Consider the following 20,976-nt stretch of genomic DNA (forward strand, 5'->3'; position numbering starts at 1 on the left):
CTGAGCTGCTGGTTCCAGCTGAGATGACACGATAGACTACTTCCTCAGTCAGGTCAATGATGCAGGTTCAAGCAGCAGAAAACACTCACCCCTTTTATCTTTGCCTTAGAAATGGCTGTTTGTAGGAGGGGAAAAAAATCAAGAAAACATGGAATTAATAGGTTTGGTGCCAGTAATGCACAGGAGCAGATTGCTTCTGTCAAACATTTTATTTATTATGTTTTTCTTTGTTATATCTTATTCTCCAACCAACAGCTCTTCCATCTTGGCTGGACTGAGCTTGGATTTGAGCAACACAGTTGATCCCAGTGCATGTGGATTTCAAAGGGTCTGCATATTCATTCCTCACACTCATAGCTTTCTCTTTCCCCAAGGAACTTTGTATGAATCCTTACTCTATACAACCTTGAAACACAGTTGGGCAGGTCCCAGACAGTGTTTGCTGCATCACAAAGAAAGGGAACTGATGAGTAGCAGAGAGAGAGCTAGAGAGAGAGAGAGAACTATTGGGTGTGGAAGGGTTAAGTAACTTCTGCTACTTCCTTGCTGTCTCCCCCCCCCGCCCCGTTGCAGCTATTTGGCAGTGACAGGTTCCCAGTTCAATGCCTATTGCTGAAATCTAGGTGAGTCCTAGCAAATCCTGCACTACTGAAATCTAGTGCCTTGAGCCTGACAAGGAAACTATAAATAGCAGTTACCTCTAAATGGGAGAGTATGGGGTTTTTTTTCTTCCCAAGGGTCACAGAAGTACTGGTTCAGAGCCCGTATGGTTGCTTGGCCCACCACCGGCTGGTATCCAAATTCTCTGTGATCAATCACTTTCAACTCGATGGCAGGTGCATAATCTTCATCAACAGGTAGGTACTAAGGGAAATCAGTATGGAATGCATGAAGCAAATGACAGTGGGACTTATTTAAAATGAACAATACAACCCACTTCTATGTGTCGTGTTGAGAAAATTTCCTGTAACTTTGGTTCAAGCCCTAGCACGGAGATTCTTGAACTTTGGTCTTGCAGCAGAAATGCTATTGTACTGTGACAAAGGAAATCATTTCCAGGTTCTTGATTATGAATAGCTTAAAATGGACAGAGGTGGTAAGCAGATTCCTATAGTAATTAGTATCAATAGCTTCTGATGTTTGGTGGTACCAGCTACTGAACTGAGCACATCATACCAGCTTAAGGAGGAGCTAGAGAGAAGGCCAAATTTTGTAGCTATCTGGTATAAAGAAAGCTTGATGATGGTGGGGCATTTAGTGATGCTGTTTTAAAAATTAGCACTCTTTCTCTGGGCACTGGTCCACAAACAGGTATTACAAAGAGACTAAACATCCATTGTCTTCTCCACAGTGGTCTCCTCATGCCCCCTGGCTATAATCCTATGCCCTCTTATTTGGGAATAGGCCCCACTGAAACATGTCTGAGCAAACATGCATAAGCTGCATATAACTAGCAATATCCACCAGGAAATTCACCCTGCAAGTCTCTATCTCTTAAAATATCCTGTAGCTCATGGACGTGGAAGAGTGTAAGTATATAGAATTATAGATCAATGACACCAGTGCTGGGTTGTACGTTCTTCATGGCTGCCATTATTTTCTTACCCTTCAGCCACTGCACTGGATGATGTGTATAGGTCTTAAAACATACCTTGGGTGGCTGATAGCACCATGGAAGTACACACAGACAGTCAGGGGTATTCTTGACAGAACTTACACTGTGAAGGGCAAGGTGCTTTTCTATTTTAAGATATAAGGTGGGTTGTTTCTTCAGCATGTGGTGGAAAATTGCAAGAAACCCTGGCTTTTTAGAGTTTCTCCACTACTATTTTCACAAACCATTTTAAAGTAATTTCAAGAACCATAGGAACCATGGTATTCCTTCTGTGATGATTACACCTAAGCTCTTTCTCTTTGAATGGGGCTGTACCTGAAAGAATTTCCAAATATGACTGGCAAAATTCGAAACAACGAATTTCAATTTCTGTTGAAAAATTTCACTTCATTGGTTGGAGATAGACTCAAGTTATACTTTTTTTTTTTTTGCAAATTATCTCTCCCGTTTCCTCCTGGCCAAAATGGCTGCTCACCAATTGCATGAGAAAGATGTTAATTGGAAAATTGGGGTTCTGCCAGATGTTCGGGATGATTGGTGTTTCAGTAAATTCCCCTCCGCACTCTATAGTGAGACTTGGATATGAGACAGCCAGGAGGTTGAAAGTCTTCATGCTCCGGAGGCCCCAAGCCAGGATCTGTAGAGAAGCCATAATCAGTATTTTTAGAAGATGGACTCAGAAGAGATGGAGGTTTGTAAACTTATTTGGCAGACATTTGTTGATTTGTTTCAGCACCAAAGCAGAAGTTAGCCTCTCTCTTAGTCCTTCTCTTCTACTGTCTCTTTTTAAAGAGGCGATGCGGAAGACCTCTGCCTGAAACCCTGGAGAGCTGGTGCCAGTCTAAGTAGGCAGTATTGACCCTGATGGATTGATTCTGAATAAGGCAGCTTCACATGTGTGCTCAAGACCCAGAAACAGAGTAACATGTAGTTAGGCCCTCAAAACACAGGCAAAAACACTTTTTAGTCTCCCCTTTTCAGAGTAAGCAGCAACAGGAGACCCTTTGCATTAGGTACCTCAGCTGCTCACTCCAAGACACTGGAAAATGGCTCTTTAACTCATGAGCACAAGCAGCTACAGGCATTCTGGCAAAGGTCCCTTCTTATGCATCGTACTCCCTGCTAAAAATCCTTCTTACTGATCAAAATGGGGGCAGGGCACTAAGGGGCTTTGTACTGGGAACACAGTGGGCAAAGCAATCCAGCCTTCATTCCATTCATAATATGGCCAATAAAATATGACTTGCCCACCAGAGAGCTTATAGGCTTAGTGGCCCACAGCTGTTGTGCTCACCTCAATGGCCATCAGCTTCAAGATGGGCCGGATTGTTTTAGGGATGGTGAATATCCCATCTTTCCATGCTGGTGGAGGGTGCTTTCCCAAGGCTTCATCCTGCAGGAGAAAGTTGATTGGGCTGAGTTTTCACATGTGACTGGACACAGACAATCATTTTAGAGAGTTCAAAGAGGCAGGTTTCATTTCCAGTGGTGTGCATCCACATTCCTTTTGCCCAAATCTCATTTTTAGCCAGACAGATTTGGGAAGTCATTAAAAAAATGCAAAAAACTTATTTACCAGCAGCAAAAGTGGGATAAGTATACATATCCCAAACAACAATCCCATCAGTTCTATGGGGGGAAAACCCTGTTATCTGTTTCCAGACTTTGATAATTTTCCAATTGTTCAGGTTCATTTTTATTGTATGAGGCCAAAGGCCATTTTGGTTTTTGTAAATATTTTTCCAGTAATAAGAATATGATTTAATTTACAAATAATTTTTGTTTTCTTAGGCAGTTGTGCAGACAATAAGAGAGAAGAGGAGGGCTATGTTGTAAGCTGCTTGGGTCCCCATTGAGCAGGAAAAGGGAGTATAAATATTTAAACTAAATTAGTTTAACAGAGCAGTTCTAAGAACACTTTCTTGGGAGTAAGTCCCATCAAATAGACCTAGGGCTGTTGTCTTATTGTATAACATCCCACTAATGAGGTGGCTTTCAACAAGGGCCCCAAAGAACCTGGTATGCAGTCTCTTTTTTCACCTTGTCCATTAGAAGTTCAAAGGCAGCTAAAAGACGACCTGCAGGTTTCTTTCCATCAGTGGCTGGATGAGTGCTGAGACGGGGTATTTTTCTCTGGTTGAGATCCAGGCACACCACTGGCACACAGAAACACCTTCCCATGAAGAAGTCACCCTGACCCCAAAAGGAAGAAATAGTGAGGGCTACTAGTGCTTTGAGTATTTAAGAACTGCTCAAAAACCAATATGAACAACAGACACCTAGAAGTTATAACATGATGTTATGAAACAATGCCCTTCCCCAAATCGATAACAGAGATGCTTGGGGTTAATAATCTAAGTCTAATCAGGGGCCAAGCCAAATCAGACACAAATAAGAAAATATGAAGCGGGGAAACAGGGGCAGACCACTGAGACTTTATTAAAACATTTATATCCCGCCTTTTCTCTTGGTTCGCTACTTTCTTGGTGGGCCCCATTATGACTATCAGAATCTTTCTTAGTGGACCGATTGTCTCCTGGCAGAACAGTGGTGATGGGAAGGTTATGCATGGCCCACTGAGGAAGTATCTAAGAAAAACAAGGAAGTGTAGTGGAACAGGAGACAGAAACAAAACAAGACCTGCTACGCAAAGGCAAGAGAAAGTGGTGTGTGTGAAATGCTATAATTAGTGAGTCAGCTGCATAACAATAGTGTAAGTAGCCACACAGAAAACAAAACAACAAAGCACATTCAACAGAACAAAAGACAACATAAAGAAACAATTGACAAGGTATTGTCACTGACAAGCAATCAGTGGCATACCTAGGCAAACTGGAGCCCTGGGCAAAACCTGAGCTTGATGCCCCCCCCCCCAACAACAACAATAACCTTTATTAGGCAAACAAGCAAGCAAGCAAGCATTGGAAGGAAGGGGATGGATTAAAAAGGGAATCTGGGGACATTTAGGGTGTGCCAGCTGTCAGGGGTCCAATTATTAAGATAGCAGCACCACAATTTCAGGGTATCTTTAGGAGACTCTCCTGATGATAACTCCCAGGTTTGGTGAAGTTTGGTTATGGGGGCCCAAAGTTATGGACCCTCAAAGGTGTAGCCCCCAACTCCTATTAGCTCCCATTGGAAACAATGGGGGATGGGGACACTCCCTATGGGAATCCATAACTTTGGACTCCCTAAACCAAATCTCACCAAACCTGGGTAATATCATTATGATAGTCTCTTGAAAAATCCCTGAAATTTTGGTGCTGCTAGCCTAAAAACTGCGCCCCCTGCAGGCCAAAACAGAAAAAACACTGAAAATTTAAAAAATCCCACCTGAATTTTTGGTGCCCCCCACAAGGTGGCGCCCTGGGCAACTGCCCACTTTGCCCAATGGGAGGAACGCCTCTGCAAGCAATACCTTGACATGAGTCAAGGAAAAAGGTTTTTTAACCCAGGAGCTTCTAAACTCCGTGAAAGTCCAGAATAGACTTTTGGGTAAATAGAACAGAAGATGGGGTTTTGGTGTCTTTTATGCCTGTTTCACTTCAAGCTTGTTAACTCTGTAATAAGATGAGCTGCCTGCCTCTATACAGGACTCTTTAGACAGAGTCAACTTATTCCTGGACATTCAATAGGCTAGACAGCAACAATATGTAATAACAAAGTGCTGAAAAGCATTGGGTAGACCTGCCCTCTGTGGACTGTTTTAGATAATTAAGATGTTGACTAAGTTAACCAAGACTGTCTGCAGAGGACAGGTCTACCCAATGCTTTTCAATAGTCATCTTCCAAGTGGCTAAGATTCTTGTTTTCATGTGACTGTATCTTCGAATACAGCTTCTCCAAAATAAGGGGGGGAAAAAGGAAAACTATATATTGCTGGAATTGGCATGAAGAGCTGAGTACAACTTTGTACTCTTTGGACTGAAAAGGAGCCCAGGATCAGAGCCTGCAGAGCAAACATCCTTGGCAACCTTCCGCAAATGGAGACCGGGAGAAACCCTTCAGCAGCACACAAAATGTCAGACTCAATCTGAAGAGAAAACTGACCAGAGAGCTTAACGGTCGGGCGGAAAAAAGCCTCTTTTATCCTCTGGCATCTGTGCTGTCCAGAACAAACATGAGAGGCAGCTTTTCAAAAGATGCTGACAGGGTTTTTTTGTTCATGCAGATTCCCCTGTTTCTAGCACAGCCTTTTCAAAGGAGCTGCTGGGAAGTGGAAGGTAAGGTGCGATCCACTTCTGTCTACAACCCCTTTGTGGGACAACTCAGAAGCTCTGAAGAAGAGTGACTTCCTCATGAGGGGAAAGCTTATATGCTTGGGGCACTAACGGTTTTGTTTGTTTTTTAGGATGACTTCAAGGAATAAGTTGACATGATGCCACCATGTGGAGGGAGGAGGAGTGAGATTTTTCTCCTTCAGCTGGAACAGTGGAATTACTAATTCTGAAGGAAGTTCAGAACAGACTAGAAAGTGCACATGTTGCACAATTAACATAGCACAAGATGTAAGATAGCCACTATCTTAGATGACCAAGTAAAGATTAAGCTAATTAATGGGGGAAATTCTCATCGATGTCTATTAGCCATGATAATGAAATGGAACATCCTTGTTCAGAGACAGTGTGTTAGGGACTAGCAATAGAGAAGAGCTAGTACCTTCTCGGCCAACTTGTGGTCTTCTTAGAAGCATCTGCCTGGTCATCCCAAAAACAGAATGTAAGTTTATCTAGCAGGGCTATTCTTACTCAGCATGATCAACAAAAAGCTATGAGTGATACATCTAAGAATTCCTTCTGGAGAGGCCAGGACCACAGTAGCCTAACAATGGCTGAATCTTGTGGTAGAGGTAAACCTCAACCCAGTCTCATTGGTCCATACAGATCTGCAAATAAACCCCGATACATACCGCAAGATCAGAGTCAAACATCTCCACAGCCACTAGTGGTGGACTCTGTTCAGTGGATTGAGGCTCTCCATAGATCAAAATCTTTTCAAAGATAAGGGTTTGGTCCCAGCATGGGTGGAGTGTGCCAGACAGGGCCCTGGTTCTCTGGCTCATGTGAAGGAAGGAGACATAGGCAAAAGGATCTAATAGGGAGGAAAGGTCAAAGAACAAGTAGGTCATCACTATAGACTCGAACAGGTACATCGTATGTGTTGAATGCTTTTGCAAAAAGACATGGGGTGTATCTGCTCCATAGAGTGCATGGAGATGTATTAGGGCAGTGGTGGCGAACCTTTGGGACTCCAGATGTTATGGACTACAATTCCCATCAGCCCCTGCCATTTGGCCATGCTGGCAGGGGCTGATGGGGATTATAGTCCATAACATCTGGAGTGCCAAAGGTTCACCACCACGGTATTAGGGGAATTCATGTGTAAGGCAGAATCTGTTCGATGTTGAAGGGAATATGCTTCAAACAATGACACACAGGCCCCTTCCACACACGCAAAATAATGCGTTTTCAAACCACTTTCACAACTGTTTGCACGTGGATTTTGCTATTCTGCACAGCTTCAAAGAGCATTGAAAACAGTTTGAAAGTGCATTATTCTGCATGTGCGGAAGGAGCCACAGTGTGGTAAAACGAGGGAAGAGCTGGATTTAGCTCCTCTCACATATGTCTTCATTTTCTATGAAAAATAGACCCTTCCCTCTTCCATTTTACAAATGAAACAGTGGACAGACAGATATAAATGCACATAGATCTCTATGCCTACTTTGGCCCTAAACTGGATCAATAGTCATCCCACCCTCCTGGTGGAGAAACTGTAGTTTTATGAGGGCTCTCCAATACAGAATTCTCATTACCCTCAACTACTTTCCCCAAGATTATCTGGGGAAAGCCATGACAGTAAACCAAATCAAAATTTATATTACTGTTTCTGGGGGCAACGTTTCTGGTTTTCTTTTCCTGTTCCAGTGTTCAGTCAAGATTAAGTGACAGTGAAGCATGGGGATTTTAGAGGCATTTGCGGCAATTTTTAAAACTGTTCTGATAGCAGTGTTATCACAAATCAAATACCCTGTTTCCCCGAATATAAGACATCCCCTGAAAATAAGACGTAGTAGAGGTTTTGCTGAAGTGCGAAATATAAGGCATCCCCCGAAAGTAAGACGTAGCAAAGTTTCTGTTTGGAAGCATGCATGACGAACAGAACACAGAAAAATAAGACATCCCTTGAAAATAAGACATAGCGCATCTTTGGGAGCAAAAATTAATATAAGACACTGTCTTATTTTTGGGAAAACACGGTAGTTACTTTTTCTTTATGTAACAGGACTGTGCCTTTGGCTTGAGCACATTGTATATCGATCCATTCACTGGTTTGTAACAATAGTCGTGTAAAATGAGAGAGAAATATAGATAACTCTTGGAAATACTGAGGTGATTTGAAAAGGTACAGGGAGGAGAAACAACACCTCTCAGTGGTGCTCATGAGGAACAACCTGTGAACCAGGCTCAAGGGATTCTTGGAAGAAGTTGATGAGAGAACAGAAGGAATGGAGGGTGAGGTGGACCCTTTCTTTTGTTACACACCTGCAGAACTCTTACTGCTGCTTCCTATCAGATCCCTTGCCTGGTAGATATAACAGCGTAGCTGATAATAAACAGGGTCTGAAAAATAAACAGAGTTTTGCATAAATTGTAGCCTTTTCCTGGCCTGCTTAAGTTGATTCCTTTCTATATTATCCCTCTCTCCTTACCACTCCAGCATCACCAGCATGAAATTAGAGAATTGTCCCCAGTTTTGCACAAATCTGTCTAAATTGGAAGTTCTAGTGAATTTGTGTCATCTTCTAATGACAAGCATATGAGGGCCAAACTAGAAGGAATACTGCAATTTAAGGTGTCTTTTGACTCTAAAAAGAAGCTAGGGGGGCAATATGGAACAATGTACAACACTACTTAAAAATTTTTTTGGGGGGGATAATGGGAACATCCCTTGGGATGGCATACCTCTTGCTATCCCCCTGCCATATTCAATAGATATACAGTGATCTTTCTCCAAACACACCCATGTTACATTAAACAAAGTAAGTTCTGCCACCCAGCCAAGCTGTCCATAATTCCTTCCAGTTGCATGGGTGCAGTTATTTCACGATTTTTGTGTTCTTGTCCAAGCAAGCTACTCACACTTGAAGACACAGAACAGGAGAGGAGTGTTCATCTTCAGCAGGTTTTGAGATGAGGTTTTCTCAGGTTCTTTTGCTTTCGGCGCTTTCTTCTCACTCATATCTTTCTTCTCTAGGTCTTCAACTTCCACACCCTGAGGAGGAGACAACCATAAACTATAAATATTTTCTTTAGAATCATGACCAGCTCTGCTGTAAAACAGACAACTGAAATTCTGCACACAGGTCACATTACACAAATTGAATTATTTGCATAATTAATCTGTTCATTTTTTGATATTCTGTACAATTTGTTCTAAGTGATAGTCATCATTATTATTACAAGTTGGGAAGTCTGAAGTAAGGAATAAACAACTGGGAATTACATCCCCGTGCCCTGGACTATAAACTTCAAGGTTCCCCAGCTTGGTACCCATGGGGCTACAATGCCTGCTAGTACTTCACTTGGTGCCCCCACGCTTTTCAAAATATAGGCCCCTTCCGCACACGCAAAATAATGCATTTTCAAACCACTTTCACAACTGTTTGCAAGTGGATTTTGCTATTCTGCACAGCTTCAAAGAGCACTGAAAGCAGTTTGAAAGTGCATTATTCTGCATGTGCGGAATGAGCCATAGTTGGGTCCACTGTAAGTCAGGGTTTGTTAGCTGTGTCCTCATTCAAGTGAAACCATTTTCCATGGCTTCATTAGTAGTCACAGCCACTGGAGTATCAGAAGGACTGAAAGTACCCAGGCTTGCGGTTCTTTCCCTGATTCAGGCTTTCCTTTTTATTCTTCCTTTCCCCCCTTCTTTCCACCCTCTGGACTTTACTTCATTTCTTTTTATTCCCCAAAGTCTTTCTCCCTCTCTTTTATCCCTCACTTGCCTTCATTTCTTTTTATCCCCCTTCTGAAATTCTTTTGCAAACCGAGAAGTGAGGTATTGTGTTTGGTCCCACCACCTCAGGCGGTGTCCACATGCTAAAGTGTCCACATGCTTTAAAAGGTACGGGGCCAATTTTAGGTGCTTGTTCAGGCAAGTGTTCACCCCTCTTCTCCTGTTTTCCCTTTCTTCCTTTTACTAACTCTGCCTCTGAGAGAATGGTGTTTGTTGTTTCTTACCAGTGAACCTTCCAAAAGGAAAATAGGAGCCACACGACCAGCTACAATGGGTGCGAGTTTCCTGTGCCAGCATCGCCTGCGAAACACATCACTAGGATTCTGCCGCAGGTGAAATTTCCAACCATAGAGAGGAGCATATTCCCAACATTCCTCTTCATCGAACTTCATATCTGAGTGCTGCAGCAAATGGGAAACAGAAGACTTGAACAGAACCAGGGGAAAGGCAGAACTTGAGTGGAATATATAAACCCAGGAAGAAAATAAGACTGCATCAGAAAGTAGGAGAAAAAGGAAGAACTAGGTGAAAGGAGAACAGTTTATTTGACCTTTTAGATCCCAACATGTCAGGGATCTAATAAAACAAAGGTAAATATAGATATAATTACATCAAAATTACATCAGTTAGAAGAAGCATATCCAACAATAATTGATAAAACAATGCTATTACTTGTAAAATTATTTTTAAAAACTGTTTTAAGACACACTCTGAGCATGGTCTACAGAACAGAATTTGGAGGAAGGAAAGAAGAGGATTCCTTCTGAAAGTCTGAGATTTCCGAGCAATATCAAAATCTGGATGTAAGGTAAATTTAATCTGATATGAAAAAGATGGCGGCTGTCAAATCTAAGGACAATTTTGATCAGTGGGCTTTTTCTACAGTCTGTTTTTTAATTTTTTCTACAGTCTGTTTTTTATTTATTGCTAAGATTAACCATAACCTGCTATGATGGTTTTTGAAAATAAAGTCAGAGATCTGAAGGCACCGGAAAAAAGTAGCACATCTACATGGTAGATCCTCAATTAATGTGAAAGGGAGGCACTGAATTTGTTAAACAGTGATAAAACCATCATCATCAAGTAAACTGATTAATCCTTCATCTTAGCCAACAATTTAAGTACAACAGGATACCCTAAAGCAGGGGTAGGCAATTATTTTTTCCATGGGGCCGCATAAGAAACAGAAAATATTGTGGAGGGCCGGGCCAAAAGGCAGGGGGGCGAGGCACTTTTGAAAGCCCCGCAGAAGCCGGCAGCCAAGGCAACCGGCTTCTGCGGGGCTTTCAAAGGCGCCTCGCTCCTCAGCACGGCAGGGGAGCCAGTCATGGTCATCCGGCGGGCCGGATGTGGCCCGCGGGCCGTATAATGCCCAGGTCTGCCCTAAAGGCATTTGCTTCAAGCAGCACATGAAAAAGCTCTTGTAAAAAGCAGAGCAGAACTCGTCTAAACCAACAGAAAAGCTGACCTTGGCTCTTCATGCACATTAGGTCTCTTCTGGATTACCTTCAAGTCAGCCCTTGTTAGTACTCGGATGCAGGACCACTAAGGAAGCTCAGGCTTGCTACTCAGAGGCATGCAATGGCAAACAACCTGTGTTAAAGTCTGTTGTTACCTACACAGTCATCGTAAGTCAGCTATGACTTGATGGCACTTTCCACCATCAGGACTATGCCCATGGGCATAAATATTTCTGGGGAAAATAATCCTATGTGAATGATTGTGGAGAACTTCAGTTTCACTTCCACTCCCAGCTGATAAGAGGTGATTAATCCTTCAGAAATGCAAAGTAGTTCTATAGACTGCACCATCACAGACACTGTTAAACTGATGTAATAGTCATTCCCTTTCTGCAGAAAATTGCAGTTTAGGGCAAGGAATCATTAACAAAATTCTCCCTCACCTTCCTAGGACTGTTTTCGGAGAAGTCAGAATGAAATGGTATAAAACAGAAGGCTAGCCATAAGTCTGCGGCAACCCAAATAATGACTAATCTAATGACACATTTTTTTGTGCATGAGCTTTTGTGGATTACAACTCGAGTTGCCAACCTCCAGGAAATACCTGGAGATCTCCTACTATTACGACTGATTTCCAGGCGATAGAGATCAGCTCACCTGGAGAAAATGGCCACTTTGGAGAAAGGACTTTGTAGCATTATATTCCATTGAAGTCCCTCCCCGAACCCTGCCTACCCTCCTCAGGCTCCATCCCCCCAAAATCTCCAGGTGTTTACAAACTTGGAGTTGGCAACCTTAGTTTAGAATCCATGTCATGCATCTGAACATCTAGTGACAGACTACACATCCATTTCTCTGACTGAGAAAACTGCACCTCCCCTGGGTGCTACAGGTTGACAAAATGACGCAAGCAGAAGTCTTAATGCTACACTCCCAATCAAAATCAGCCCCCACGTGCCTGAAGAATCTAAGTTTCAGCTGGGCACTCACAGCACAGGCCTTTCAATGGGATCCAGGAAAGTTCCTGGGAACAGTGTATCATGGAGTTAGGACCTTGGTGGTAAGTGTGATTCACTAGCCCCACCCCAGCTACCGTCATGGAGGTCAGTGCTAACAGCTCATGCTAGTTACCAGCCGGAGAAAGGAGGCCATTTGTTGTTCTTGGGTCTCCCTTTGAGTATCTCGGCAGCGTTTCCTGAGCCAGCGCCGACGCCGATGAGTGTGGTACATCTTCTCAGCTGCATGCCAAGTACGAGGGATGTCACTGGGTGGAATGCCAACTCCATATTCCCAACCTAAGCAAGGAAATGTGCTGTTATAAGGCCCTCAGAGAAGACACAAAAGGACAATGAGACCTATCTCCCAGAGCCTAGATCAGGTTTGAGCCAGATATCCCTCGCAAAGAGACGGAAATAAAAACTTGCCAGCATCATCCACTGCACGATTCACCTCCGCTTTCCAATCTTCTTCAAAGTGCCAGCCTGGAGGGCATATAACATCTTCTTTTGTGCAGGTAGGAAAGCCACTCTGGAACCAGAAGGATATGGGATGAACTCATGCGCAATGAAGGTCTAACAACAGTTTAAGAAAGCAAACTCTCTCGAAGTTCCCAAGGACTGGGGCTATGAAAGATGAGAATCTGTGTGAAGATTTAAGTGCAACATTTCAAAATGGGTTTTTACAGTGGCTTGCATTTAGGTGCTGAACAAGTAATAGATATGTATAGTGGTGGTAGTCATAATAATGTTACAGGCTTCCCACTGCCCAGAAAAAGTTCTAGAAGTGCTATTAGGGATGGTTTCCTTTGGATTAGAACACTGGGGACTTGAGACATCTTGGTAAGATTTGTTTATTTACAGAGTCACCAAAAAGCATCAAATAGAGGCAAAAAGACACTACTGCCAGGCAACAGATCTACAACCCTGCATCAGATACCCAGAGGGTGAGATCCTGCAACTCAAAGGGTTTCAACTTCAGGTCATTCACAGAGCGATTCCCTTCTCAATTTATGTCTCCTCCTCAAACACACACACACAAACACATGAAACACTGAATCAGACTGTTGGTCAATCAAGGTCACCCTTGACTACCTGGCAACAGCTTTTCAGTGTCTTGGGCTGAGGTCTTTCACATCACCTTTTGCTTGATCGTTTGTCCTCTTAATTGGAGATTCTAGGGATTGAACTTGGGATCTTCTGCATGCAGAGTAGATGCTCTTTAACTCAGCCATGTTCTCTCTCCAACCTATCTCTTTCTCAACTGGAGTGGCACCATCTTCTCCAAACTCCAGGGAATATCTCATTCAAACACTTGGATTTGCCAAGAAACCATCTCCTAACCATTAGCTCAACTTCGTGAAATGTCAACCAACCACCCTGATAGCTGGCATATGCGCAGAAATGCCTTAGCAAGTGAATCCGTCTACAGGGTTCCCTGGATGTAGGAAGTTTTGAGAACCATTGATGTAACTGTCCAGGTGTCCAGTCTCAGACTTTCTGTGTCCACTATCAGCTCCACACATGTTCTTCACTCACCACATCAGTGTATGGGATAGGGGCAAGTCTCCAATCGTGTTCAGGGCGTCGAATTTGGTTCTCATATACTTCCTCCAGCACTTCACTGAGGTTGGTCTCAATGTCCAGCAAGAGTCTGGGAAGAAGCAATGAAAAAGAATGGAAAATAGGAATCAAAATTGCATAAGGGTGTAGTTCTCTGCCATCACTGTCCACTGAGGGTTTTTTTAAAGCATAGTTAAGGTATTATGGGTCTCAATTATACAAATTTTGATCCAACTTTATTGGTCACCAGTTTGTTCCTGGTCCCAATTCAAAGTGTTGGTCATGAAATTAAAGCTCCAGATGACTTGCAGCTAGAATATCTGAAAGACAACCTTCTCCATCCACCAGATTGCTGAATGCCCCACCCTGCCCCAAGAGACACAACTGATACCTCCTTTCGTAGTTTTTAAGGAAGGCGATGAAAGCCAGCATGGAGTAGTGTTTAAGGTGTCAGGCTACAGGTTCAAATCCCTGCTTCCTGGATGACCTTGGGTCTGTCATATATTCTCAGCCTTGGCCCTGGCTAGCATTTGGATGGGAATATCAGGGTAGTGATGGGGAGGCAGGTAAAGGCAAACCATCTCCAAAGGTTCTTTGCCTCGAAAGGTTTTATTTTTCAACAGGCATTTGCTTAGATTGAATTTGCTGCAATTTAGTTTGTGACAGTGTCATATTTCTGGTCTATGTTGTTTCCCATTATTTTTGTTTTAAATGACATAAAGGCACTTTTATGTATGCTGAATAATGTGTTTTGCAACTGGGTTTAGCGTGTTTTAAAGACGTCATGGGATTTTAATTGCTACTTCCATGTGACTGCAAATGTTTAAATAACTAAGCAAACATAATTTTACAAGGCAAGCCTGAACACTGAAAGCACAATATAAATGTGGAGTATTGTTATTACTGCTCACAGAGTGAGCAGGATTTCTGCTCCTTTCTCCCATAATGCTAGGTTTCTTCAATATGCTGTAAGACATTCTCAACCTGTGATGCTGCAAATTTCCACACTCTGGCTCATTCCGCACATGCAGAATAATGCACTTTCAAACTGCTTTCAGTGCTCTTTGAAGCTGTGCGAAATGGCAAAATCCACTTGCAAACAGTTGTGAAAGTGGTTTGAAAATGCATTATTTTGCGTGTGCGGAAGGGGCCTCTGGTTTGTTGGAATGGGGAGAGTGACAAAGTGCACTGACGTGATCTCACGCATTGAGAAACATTATTCAGTATGGGGGAGGGGAGATTACGAGATATAGGCTGAGGTTTTTGCAGCAGCTCGCTGTCAATCAAGAATAACACCCAGTTCTGGTTGCTCAATGCATATTACAGCTCCAGGGATAAGCATTCCACTTGAAATGATCAGAAATGTTGTATTTGGTATTTCAACTGTAAAAAAGTCACCGTGAGACTGAATTCATGCTCATGCAATGTCTGTGGAGGCACAATATGCCAAGCTTTTCAGTGTCAGGCATGAAAACAGCTAAAATATACAATCTCCTTAACAAAAGATCTCCCCCATTCATTTTTCCAGATGATGGCTGCGCTTGTCTTGCCATGAAAAAAGAACTCACCTCCTTTGGGGCTCTGCGGTCCAGTCACCATCCCACTTCCAACCCTTTGGTTGTTGGAATTTGTCTTTAGAGAATCTGACTTCCCCAGTTATATCTGAGAAACTGGGGTGAGGCATCAGGTCTGTAGTCCCCCATTTCCCATAGATTTTCTTTTGGTTTTCAAACTGAAAAGATCAGAGGAAAAAAACTATCAGTGGGCCAGGACTGTTTCTTCTGTTTTCATTCCACTCTTCCTCTAAGGCAGTGGTTCTCAACCTGTGGGTCGCGACCGCTTTGGGAGCTGAACGACCCTTTCACAGGGGTCGCCTAAGACTCTCTGCATCAGTGTTCTCCATCTGTAAAATGGATAAATGTTAGGGTTCAGAGTCACCACAACATGAGGAACTGTATTAAAGGGTCGTGGCATTAGGAAGGTTCAGAACCACTGCTCTAAGGACCTTAGGGTAACATGCATAGCATACCTGTTTAAGCAACTGGGGAAACTTAGGCTGAAAGAGATGCGCGTTCTCTCTCTCAGCTCAATCTATCTTTCACAGCTAATGGGGATTTGAATCCAGGCCACTCCAAGGACAGGGCCAACTGGACAGTTTTTGGTGAAACTGTCCAGATTTTCTCACCGTCTCAGCATAAACAAGGATTCTCCCTTCACAACATTTCATGAATTCTGGACTATCAGCCAGACGTCCCAGCCACATTCGCACCCGGAGCAAAGTAGGGATTTCAAAGTCCTCCTTTGGCAGTATGCTCTGCAGGATAAACCAAAAGAGAGTTATGCTCATGTACACTCAACTTGACTGTCAGAAACGTAAGTCTGTAGTGATTTCTCCTTTGCCATCTGCTGGAAATTTGAATCTGCTTTCCCCTGTTCCTGTCATACTTTTCCCACAAATCTCAAAACCATTTTAGGAACCTGAAGACCTAGAAACTGGCTTATATTCAATGAAAGCCAAGAAATATTGTTTTACCTTCATAAAGATGGTCTGAGTTTTGCCACTCAACGCTCCAGTGGTACGATGGCCAGGTTTGGAGAACATGATTGAATGAGATTTCACCCGAGTATAGGCCACCCGTCTCTCATTACACAGCATCCAGATGATCACGTCCGGCATGCTGATCTGGGTCTAAGAAGAGCTAGAAGTTACTGACGTTGGCCCATCATGCATGGAATGCTTACTTTGTGGCTCGTTGCTGCACAGTGGCATTGTCGTGGGGAGCAGCAGTGGTGTAGTGGTTAAGAGCAGGTGCACTCTAATCTGGAGGAACCGGGTTTGATCCCCCTCTCTGCCACTTGAGCTGTGGAGGCTTATCTGGGGAATTCAGATTAGCCTGTGCATTCCAACACATGCCAGCTGGGTGATCTTGAGCTAGTCACAGTTCTTCTGATCTCCCTTAGCCTTACCTACCTCATAGGGTGTTTGTTGTGGAGAAAGGGGGGAAGGGAAAAGAGATTGTCAGCCCCTTTGAATCTCCTTACAGGAGAGAAGGGGGGATATAAATCCAACTCTTCTTCCTCACATTTCTCCATTTACACTTGAGGAGGTACCCCACAGTCTGTAGTATGGCTTGCCTGCTGAACTCTCTCTCAGGTCTCTGCTTTTCCTGGTTCTCTTAACTCTGCCCATCAACTCATTCTTAAAGATACAAATCTCATCCCACCTGGTAGTTGCAAGATTGCTTGTTGGTCAAAGCCCTTTAAATTGTTATTATATAGATACTTACAGATGTTGTCCCAGAAGCATCTCTTAATCTCCCATTTTGTTGGTCTCATTATGACCACCAAACCTCAGAGCCCTGATTTACCTCTACAGCAATTGAGGCGATCTTGTGGAGCCAGTTCTCTGCTTTGAGAATCAGTTTCTTCAGAGGATTCTTTGCATTTGTCTTTTCTGCTGCCTTGCTGATTTGTTGGAGGAGCCGAATTCGCAGTTTCCTCTTCCGCTGATCCAGAAGAGTCGCATTTGCCTGATCGTCCAAGGCAGGAAGAGGCTTCCTGAGTACACAGCAGGCAGAGAAAGTTCAGCATTTTGGACTAGACACCTCATGGGAGAAAGAAAGGACATTCCCATTAACCCCCCCCCCCCTCTTGATATTGTGTGTAGAACTGAATTGTCAGGGGAACAAGTAGGGAATAGGAATGCATACACTGCACGATGGAGCACCATTGGCCAGGAGAAAAATCTACCAGTCCACATTTCTTATGTGCCACTAAAGAAAACGTGGTTTTCAGAGCATTGTCCAGTTCCTAGAATGAAAAGCAGTGGGCTTCAGCCTTTCTGGATGTGAGGATGAGTTTTGCTTTAACTCCTTGCATGCTATTATGTTACTGCTTCACATGCAGAAGGGCCAAGCTTTGGCAATGAAATGATTTGCGGATGAGCCATGGACTGGGAGGAAGGGATTCCTGCCCAGCAGGGGTGGCCAACCTATGGCGCTCCAGATGTTCATGGACTACAATTCCCATCAGCCCCTGCCAGTATGCTAATTGGCCAATTGGCCAAGCTGGTGGGGCTGGTGGGAATTATAGTCCATGAAAATCTGGAGCGCCGTAGGTTGGCTACCCTGGGCCTAGACACTGATGTTAATCTACATGGATAATTTACTTTTTATAGTAACAGTATGGTGTTAAGTGAAGAAATAATCATCTTTCAGCCTCGAAATAGCGAATTAGTGTAAGAAGCTTCCTCTTGGCTAAAGTACGCATTATGTTTTTCACATGCTTGCCACACAGACACATTATGTTTTCCACGAGGCCTCAGTAGTGCCAGCTGCAACTTCCTCACGGGAAGTTCCTTTACGTAGAAGTGCTACAGAGGCAGGATCTTGTCTCTCCCCCCATCTCCCACACTGTTTTTCTGAGCCAAAACGACACCACGGGAGAGGCATTATTATGGTGCTTCTAAATAGAATCCTTATGGGGAGCTTGCAGCTGGTGTTGTGTTGTAAGTCTTTGTGATGACTATGAGCCAAACATGTAGTTCTGCTGTGGTGGGAACTAGAAAATGCCTGCCTACGTGAGTATTGATGATTGGTGGCAAAAACACACACACACAGAAGCCACCTTTTTTAGGCAGGACGCAGTTAGGAAGTTGTAATGTAGCCAATGAAGGAATGAGGAATCTAGGGTTTTGTAACTAGTGGGAAAAGACAGCCTTGCACTGTAATGCTATATATTATTTTTTAAGTCAGCAAAAAGCCCTCCAGTGGCATGGCATGGAACATGGTGGACAAAAGGGGATGAGGGCAACAAAGTAGCCCCAGTGTGTGGGGGAGATTTGGAAATATGAGGTTTTCCATCCATGGGGCATGCAAACTCACCTGCACTTTGATCTTTCAAGAAGGATCATAATAAAGCAGGTTGGGAAAGATCAGAACAAAGCAAGGGAACCTTGGAAAGTAGATTATCAGAAGATGACATCATGTGAACGCTCCAAAACGTTCTGCTCCAGCTTGAGAGTCAAGCCAGACAAAACTGTTCTGTGGATGCCACGCAATTCCACTTGGACCTCCTTTGCCCACCAGTTCCATGGTCCCTAACCCCCATCCAAGCTCAGCTGGCTCTCCTCCCAGTTGCTCACTTGCTGTCCTCTAGCAGTTCCTGCTGGAGTGTCTTCCAAACAGCACCCACTTTTGGATCCTTGGGACTGTCGATGGATTTAAGGTCATTCAGATTTCGCTGCTGATAGAAAAGGAGACTTGTGTCTATAGCTAGACAACCAATTAGTCAGTTCTAGAACTAACTGGAGGGGTTTTTGTGCTATCAGAGCAGTGCAACCTGATCACCTATTGGTGTCAAAAACCTGGTTGATGAGAAGCAGGTATAAGAGTGTACTCAGAGCCCTCAAGAGGAATCCTGCTTCACCCAGGAGTTTGCTTGATCAGAAGTAGGCTTTGTGGTCTTTGAGAACATCAAGTACAAAAGACCAGTAGACCTTCAAACTGGGCAATTTTCAACAGAAAAAATATAATGTCTTGAGGATGTTTTACAAACCAGGGAAGAAGTTCGCACAGCTTTCTCCCCCCAAACTTCTTTAGTATGTTTTGTTTCTCTCAACCTGGGTTTTTAAAAAAACCACTAAGCTCTTTTCTGCACAGCAGAAATAAAGCATCCTGCAGATGTTTTAAAAAGACCCATTTTGGCATTTTGTATTCTCATAACATGGGAATCTCTGTGCTAATATACCGCCTGGTGCTGAGGATGGTAACTTCTATTGTCCCCTGTTTTTAAGCTTCCTCTCAGAATCATCTGGTCTGTTGGAGACAGTATGCTGCATGAGAGGATCACGCCAGAGACACATTCCACGTACATCCAAACATTCCATCACTTTTTGTTTAGCTGTTTGCCCTGAACACTTCACCCAGTCAGTGTCTGAACTCACCAGCCTGTTGTACATGAACTCCATGGCATTGAGAGATCTGATTCGGTAGTCCACATCCTCCCAGAAAGAGGTTATGGCCACCATGGGCTTTGTGTCATACCAGGGCAGGTAGTAATAACAATTACCTGGAATGAAATTAGAATCATCATCATCAAAGTGGGTTGTCATCCCTGCAGCTCCGAGCAACACTTTTCTCCTCAGGACTTCATCTTACAAAATTCCCCAGCTCATTTCCACTCCCTCTCCTTATTCCTACTGTATTTCTCATACTACACACTCCTTACCATCAAATACTGCTTGGCTGTACTGCGTGGTTGAAGCAAAGGGTTTGCAAGTCCCATCAAACTTATTGCCATAATTCCCAATGCTGACCTCAAATTGGATCAGTTCTTTGATATCATCCATCATGGTAGCTGAATAAAAAACAGTACAGAGCCCGTACCTGTGCCGGGACATGAAGCGCTACCAAAGTAAAGAACAGGGAAGAGTTAGGAAAGGAAGACATCACCCCAAAACAGCTGTTCCTAGACTAGAAGATCTTGACAGAAAAGAGATGTCTCCCATATTTCTTTGCATGTAAGAGAATACATGATACACATCCCTCTGTGGTTACCTCTATCTTATTAACTGTTTCTTGAGGAATGTCCTCTATCACTTGATTAGGGATCACTTCCATGCTGGTCTTCAACTCCACAAGGATTCTTCCACGATAAGCTACCCCTTCTTCCTGGAACATTAATGGAACAAAAGAGTCCACGAATGAATGGATCAGAAGAGGAGACTACAAAGCAGAAGAATATTGAAGAGGAGACAGAGAGTATAAAAAGGTTTTCATACCTACCTTCTAGTTCTGTCTAAAACTGCAGATGCAATGACGACAGGTGCAAAGTCTCATGTTTAGAGAAGAGGCCCCTGGATTACAAAAACTTGCATATTCTCCCCAACATCTGCTAATTTAGTGTGTGTATAATGTGCTGCCAAGTTGCAGCCAACTTATGGCGACCCCAGAAAGGGGCTTTCTGGAGAGGTGAGAAGCAGAGGTGGTCTGGTGCTAATTTAATATTACAAGAATATCTGGAAACCACCAACTGTATAATTATTATACAAGGAGCTCATATATCATATTGTATAATATGTATGTCATATTATACAAGGCATCATATGATTTTCTATTACATTTATAATTCCTTTAATCAAGGACCTCAGAGCAGCTTACACTGGGGGCGGGGGGGCGGTCAGTGGTACACCTCTGAGAATAACAAAACAACCAAACAAAAAGCAAGATTCTAGCCCTGGTTAGTGGGAAAAGGTTACTGGGAAAAGGTTCAAATGGAAGGCAGGTTTCCATTAAGAATTATTCTTTAAACAGATTTAATCCAT

General features: G+C 43.3%; 1 protein-coding gene across 1 annotated transcript in view; it reads right to left on the reverse strand.

The window, feature by feature from the left end:
- The window catches only part of FER1L5 (fer-1 like family member 5), a 59,057-nt gene that overhangs the window by 14,486 nt on the left and 23,595 nt on the right, over positions 1 to 20,976 (reverse strand). Inside the window, exons 16-33 of the mRNA XM_048512117.1 lie at positions 20,210 to 20,323; positions 19,881 to 20,058; positions 19,597 to 19,721; positions 18,796 to 18,896; positions 17,021 to 17,210; positions 16,186 to 16,341; positions 15,838 to 15,966; positions 15,221 to 15,384; positions 13,629 to 13,743; positions 12,519 to 12,621; positions 12,226 to 12,389; positions 9,823 to 10,035; positions 8,758 to 8,890; positions 6,525 to 6,706; positions 3,656 to 3,808; positions 2,910 to 3,008; positions 2,091 to 2,252; positions 699 to 864 (exon numbers count right to left, since the gene is read on the reverse strand). Of these exons, the coding sequence (XP_048368074.1) occupies positions 699 to 864; positions 2,091 to 2,252; positions 2,910 to 3,008; positions 3,656 to 3,808; positions 6,525 to 6,706; positions 8,758 to 8,890; positions 9,823 to 10,035; positions 12,226 to 12,389; positions 12,519 to 12,621; positions 13,629 to 13,743; positions 15,221 to 15,384; positions 15,838 to 15,966; positions 16,186 to 16,341; positions 17,021 to 17,210; positions 18,796 to 18,896; positions 19,597 to 19,721; positions 19,881 to 20,058; positions 20,210 to 20,323 (2,647 nt within the window). The remainder of the gene's footprint in view (positions 1 to 698; positions 865 to 2,090; positions 2,253 to 2,909; positions 3,009 to 3,655; positions 3,809 to 6,524; positions 6,707 to 8,757; positions 8,891 to 9,822; positions 10,036 to 12,225; positions 12,390 to 12,518; positions 12,622 to 13,628; positions 13,744 to 15,220; positions 15,385 to 15,837; positions 15,967 to 16,185; positions 16,342 to 17,020; positions 17,211 to 18,795; positions 18,897 to 19,596; positions 19,722 to 19,880; positions 20,059 to 20,209; positions 20,324 to 20,976) is intronic.

The sequence above is a fragment of the Sphaerodactylus townsendi genome, linkage group LG12 (genome assembly GCF_021028975.2).
Source record: "Sphaerodactylus townsendi isolate TG3544 linkage group LG12, MPM_Stown_v2.3, whole genome shotgun sequence".
Taxonomy (NCBI): domain Eukaryota; kingdom Metazoa; phylum Chordata; class Lepidosauria; order Squamata; family Sphaerodactylidae; genus Sphaerodactylus; species Sphaerodactylus townsendi.